A 5621-nucleotide genomic window follows, 5' to 3' on the forward strand; every position below is an offset into this window, starting at 1 on the left:
CATTTATAAATATTGTATTTACGTTGTATTGGTCTAGATTTAATATGTATACTAATGATTGTGTAAAAAAATATTTCAATTGGTTTAAGTATTACCGTCCTCCACGGTCTGTGTCTGTATTAACTCCTCTGGAATATTAATCCAGTGTGTCTGTATTAACCTCTCTCTCTAAGTGCATTGTTTATGTACTGTACTGTGCAGTAAGTGTGTGTGAATCAACCCCTCTCTCTCTCAGTGCAGTGTTAATATACCGGAGTGTCCAGTCAGTGTGTCTGTATTAACCCCTCTCTCAGTACTGTGTTAATGTACTGTAGTGTTCAGTCAGCATGTCTCTATTAACACCTCTCTCTCAGTGCAGTTTTAATGTAATGTTATGCCCAATCACTGTCTGTATTTACCCCTCTGTCTTAGTGTAGTGTTAATGTACTGTAGTGTGCAAGCAGTTTGTCTGTTAACCCACCTCTCTCTCTCAATGCATTGTTTATGTGCTGTAGTGTACAGTCAGTGTCTGTATTAACCCCTCTCTTTCAGTATAGTGTTAATGCACGGTAGTGTCCAGTCTGTCTGTGTTCACCCCTCTCTCTTAGTGCAGTGTTCATGTGCCCTCTCTCTCAGTGCAATGTTAATGTACTGTTATGTCCAATCAGTGTCTGTATTTACCCCTCTGTCTCAGTGTAGTGTTAATGTACTGTAGGGTGCAGTCAATTTGTCTGTTAACCCACCTCTCTCTCTCAGTGCATTGTTAATGTGCTGAAGTGTCCAGTCAGTGTCTGGATTAACCCCTCTCTCTCAGTATAGTGTTAATGCTCTGTAGTGTCCAGTTAGTCAGTGTGTCTGTATTAACCTCTTTCTCTGATTGCAGTGTTAATGTTCTGTGGTGTCCACTCAGTCTGTATTGATCCCTCTCTCTCAGTGCACTGTTAATGTAAATGTAATGTGATTGTGATATTATTACAGTAGACTTACTTTTTACATGGTAGTTAGGTTTCTGACAAAGCTAAATCAGAACACCTCCTTATACCCACATATTCCGCTATGTTTAAACAACCCAAATTGATTGTGAGTGTACTTGTATGCGTGTGTGTGGTTTAAAGCTTTTTAGATCACATGGCCTCAGCTATCACTACTATGCTGATGATACTCAAATATACATCCATACCAAACCTGACGCTGATGTGTCTGTCTCTATTCTATTTAGTTGCATCGCCCATATAAAATCTTGGATGACTCAAAATGTCCTTCATCTTAACTGTGACAAGACTGAAGTCATGCTTATTGGCACCACCCATCAACTTTGTAAAACCAATGCTGTAACTCTATCTGTAGATTTTCTTATACTTGAGCCTCAGTCTATATTGAAAAACTTGGGGATGATATTTGATGTTTGACCCATATGTGCAGCATGTTGTCAAAACATCTTTCATTCACTTCAAAAATATTTCTCCACTACGCCCTGTGTTATCACTAACTGTGGCTGAAAAGAGTTGTCTAATCTTGAATAGACTACTGTAACGCTCTACTCTCTGGGGACTCTAAATCCACATTGAACAAACTTCAGTATGTCCAAAATTCAGTAGCCAGAATCCTGACTAGGTCTAGTCACATTACTCCTATCCTGGAGTCCTTGCACTGGCTTCCTGTCAAGTTGCATGTCAACTTAACAATCCTCCTGCTCACCTATAAGCCTCTCCATGGCTTGGTACCTCAGTACCTGTCTGGGTTATCATCCTACTCCCCACCTCACAACCTTCGCTCTTCTAATTGTGTTCTCCTATCTGTCCCCAAGTCCGTCTACAATCAATGGGTGAGATGGCCTTCTCCTATTATGCCCCAAAGCTCTGGAACTCTCTCCCCAAGGATATCAGAGAGTCACCTTCTCTAAACTCCTTCAAATCCAGACTCAAAACCTTCTTCTTTAGAAGACCCTTCATTGAACTATTCTTTACCCCTCTGCTCCTACTGTATTTAGTACCACCATCTACTGTCTCCTCTAACTGTGTGTTCTCATCATGCTTATTTTGTGTATTTTTTGTTGTTGGCATTCTGTAAAATGCTTTGAGAAGCCACCTTTAAAGGTGCTATATAAAATAAAGTTTTTTATTATTATTATAAAGATTTTGTCTTGTTCTGTTTACAGGTTCAGAGGCCAGTGCTCTCTCTGAGGCTGGGGAAAGGGCTCCTCTTGAACAGAAGCACAGTGAGGAGGAGTGGGGCTCCAGTCTGATGCAGGAGACAGAGCTCACTGCTCCAGAAGGGAAAAAGACTCTCAGTGAGCAGCACACAGAGAGCAGACAGATTGTTGAGGTTCTGGACTCTGTGCCCATCATGAAGATGGAGTCTGAGAGTGAGACACCTGGGCCCTTAGTATGTGATGATTTTACAAAGAAGATGAATAATCTGGACTCGAACAATATTACACAAGGTTGTAATGAACTGGGCTGTGTCTCTGTACAAGAGCACAGTGAAGAACTGGATGTCTTTAATCTTACAGAGCAGGACATGGAGCCCCAGTTGATTGACTGTGCAGAGCAGCAGACTGATGTACCTAGTGAAGAAAACATTGTTGAGATACAGCACAGAGAGGAGAGTCAGTACAGGGAGGAGCAACAGCAGCTCCTACAGGGCTTGATAATTAGGCCTTGTTCTGTTCAAGTGGAGAGACTGTCATTGCACAGTCTCAAACAATCATGCAATCCCTTAGCATCTGATGACTTTACACACAGGTTTAATAATCTGGTTACTGAGAAAATTGTTGAAAGTTTTAATGAACTGGAGAGTGTGTCTGTTCTTGGGCAAAGAGAGGAACAACTGAATGAACTGGGCGGTTTTAGTCTCAGAGAGCTGGAGAAGGAGCCCCAGATGATTCACACTGCTGAGCAGAACACTGAGGGACATAATGAAGAAAACAAATCTCACTTTCATCACACAGTGCAAGACCATTCCATGGAGCATTTTCAGAATAAGAGACCCCAGCATGATCAGAGGATGAGGAAGAATCACTCAAGGCCTTGCTCCGATGGAGTGGACAAACTGCTATTATGGCACAGGGAGGAGGAGCGTTTCTGTCAGTCTAGCATTTCAAAACCCTACCGGCACCTTCACACAGGAGAGAGACCATTCAGCTGCAGTCAGTGTGGGAAGAGTTTTAGACAATCAAGTAACTTAATAACCCACCAGCGCATTCACACAGGAGAGAGGCCTTTCAGCTGCAGTCAGTGTGGGAAGAGTTTTAGTCGGTCAGGTGACTTAAAAACCCACAAGCGCATTCACACAGGAGAGAGGCCGTTCAGCTGCAGTCAGTGTGGGAAGAGTTTTAGTCGGTCAGATGACTTAAAAACGCACCAGCGCATTCACACAGGAGAGAGACCATTCAGATGCAGTCAGTGTGGGAAGAGTTTTATTCGGTCAAGTACCTTAATAACCCACCAGCGCATTCACACAGGAGAGAGGCCGTTCAGCTGCAGTCAGTGTGGGAAGAGTTTTAGTAAAAGAAACCACTTACAATCACACCAGCGCATTCACACAGGGGAGAGACCGTTCAGCTGCAGTCAGTGTGGGAAGAGTTTTAGTCAGTCAGGCGACTTAACAAGCCACCAGCGCATTCACACAGGAGAGAGACCATTCAGCTGCAGACAGTGTGGGAAGAGTTTTAGTCGGTCAGGTGACTTAAAAACCCACCAGCGCATTCATACAGGAGAGAGACCGTTCAGCTGCAGTCAGTGTGGGAAGAGTTTTAGTCGGTCAGATGTCTTAAAAACCCACCAGCGCATTCATACAGGAGAGAGACCGTTCAGCTGCAGTCAGTGTGGGAAGAGTTTTAGTCGGTCAGATGTCTTAATAACCCACCAGCGTATTCACACAGGAGAGAGATCATTCAGCTGCAGTTAGTGTGGGAAGAGTTTTTTTCCAGTCAGGTGACTTAAAAACACCAATCTAGTCACCAGGTCAGTCACCAGTCAAGTCAACTAAAATGTCTTTTAGTGCAAGTAGGTAGATGCATCAGCATGTGACATCCGAAAAAGGCTCCACTGTCGAAACATTTATTTTCTTCTCTTTTCAGCAAACCTTTACTTGTTCCCAAAATATCTATTAGTCATAGTCACCCACTTTTGAGTTCGTCTGGTCCATTAAATTTTGACTATACTCTTATTTACAGTTGACTAAAATAGAAATAGCTCTTGTCACAGAGTTAATTTGTGTATAGTAAAATGTTTTTAGTTTAATTCAATTTTAAAATGAATTAGGTCTACATTGAATTAATTTCTAAATTGAATTGAATTCCTTATACCCTTGGAATGTTAATTATAGTCATGTTTAATTTACAATTAAGACTGTCTCATTGGATAGGCTTGTTATTGTTTAACAGCTTTTAACTTACCATGTTAAGCAAAGAATGTGTGTAAAACAGATTAAGATCCTTAACTGTCACTCTTAAGGAAAAAAAAAGTCACACATCTGATTAAATTCTACAGAAAGAGCTCAAAGTCTGTGTTGCACAATCTAAAGTGTATTTATCCCCAGGGAGGATATATATATCAAATACAAGAAATATTTATGCAATAAAGGGTAAAAAATAAAGAATAAGATATTGTATGAATCTCTTATAATAAGAAAATCTATTTTGGCACCATTAGTAATAATTCTATATTTTAATGTTTTTTTTCACTGCAGCTATTTTTTTTAAACAAGACAGGACAAGCAATATATACAGTGCCTTCAGAAAATATTCACATCCCATTGTTTATTTTTCATTCTGCTGTGTTGCAAAGTCAAATTAAATCATATTTGAATGGGATTTTTTCCACTCCTGTAGAAGCAATTATCTGTAATGTTAAGTAATTAGAATGGAAAATTACTTAATTGATAAGTATTCACTCCCTTTGTTTTAACAACCTAATTTGGGTCAATTATCTTGAGAGATCACACTTAATACATTAACAAGGTACACCTGTGTTCATTTCAAATTCACTGGTGTTCAATTGCTTGAAAAATTGCACAATAAATATCACTGACTGTCAATAAAACCATCAACAACAGGCAATGTTCAAAACAGCAAAAAGATAACAGGTTATGTGCAAAAACATGCATAAACAGAATGAAATAAAGGGAATGAAATTATGGGGATCTACCTCTACCATACATTGACATGTATGGTAGAGGTAGATTTTCAATGTGTGTTTGGGTTTTTGGTAAGAAAGAAAGAAGGTGCTGTGAGTTTCAGATCATAGGTGAGAGGTGAGGTGAGAGTGAGAGAAGCTGGGAGTTTAATAGTTTGATAATGCAGGGGTAAGAACTGTCTCTGAGTCTGGTAGTCCAGGCCCGAATGCTCCGGTACCGTTTTCCAGATGGTAGCAGATCATAAAGTCTGTAGCTGGGGTGTGTCAGGTCTTTGATGATGCTTAGAGCTTTCCTCAAGCACAGTCTGTCATTAATGTCCTGTATAGATGGGAGGGCAACCCCAGTGATAGACTGGGCAGTTTTCACCACCCGCTGTAGGGGTTTGCAGTCAGAAGCACTGCAGTTGCCATACCACACTGTGATGCAGCCTGTCAGTGTGCTTTCTGTAGTGCATCTGTAAAAGTTAGTGAGGATCTGGGGAGATATCTTAGCTTTCTTCAACC

At 40.7% G+C, this 5621-nt stretch overlaps 1 protein-coding gene across 1 annotated transcript; it reads left to right on the forward strand.

Moving 5' to 3' along the window:
- The first annotated feature begins 2396 nt into the window (after positions 1-2396).
- On the forward strand, positions 2397-4180 carry LOC138242804 (zinc finger protein 180-like). The gene has a single exon (XM_069198358.1). It carries the CDS (start codon positions 2500-2502, stop codon positions 3886-3888), a length of 1389 nt encoding a protein of 462 aa, XP_069054459.1. The 5' UTR covers positions 2397-2499; the 3' UTR covers positions 3889-4180.
- The last annotated feature ends 1441 nt before the right edge of the window (positions 4181-5621 follow it).

Source organism: Lepisosteus oculatus, chromosome 14 (genome assembly GCF_040954835.1).
Source record: "Lepisosteus oculatus isolate fLepOcu1 chromosome 14, fLepOcu1.hap2, whole genome shotgun sequence".
NCBI classification, from domain to species: Eukaryota; Metazoa; Chordata; class Actinopteri; order Semionotiformes; family Lepisosteidae; genus Lepisosteus; species Lepisosteus oculatus.

Excerpts from the sequence above, each read along its gene's own strand:
- LOC138242804 (XM_069198358.1), top strand. The coding sequence starts at position 2,500 with ATGGAGCCCCAGTTGATTGACTGTGCAGAGCAGCAGACTGATGTACCT.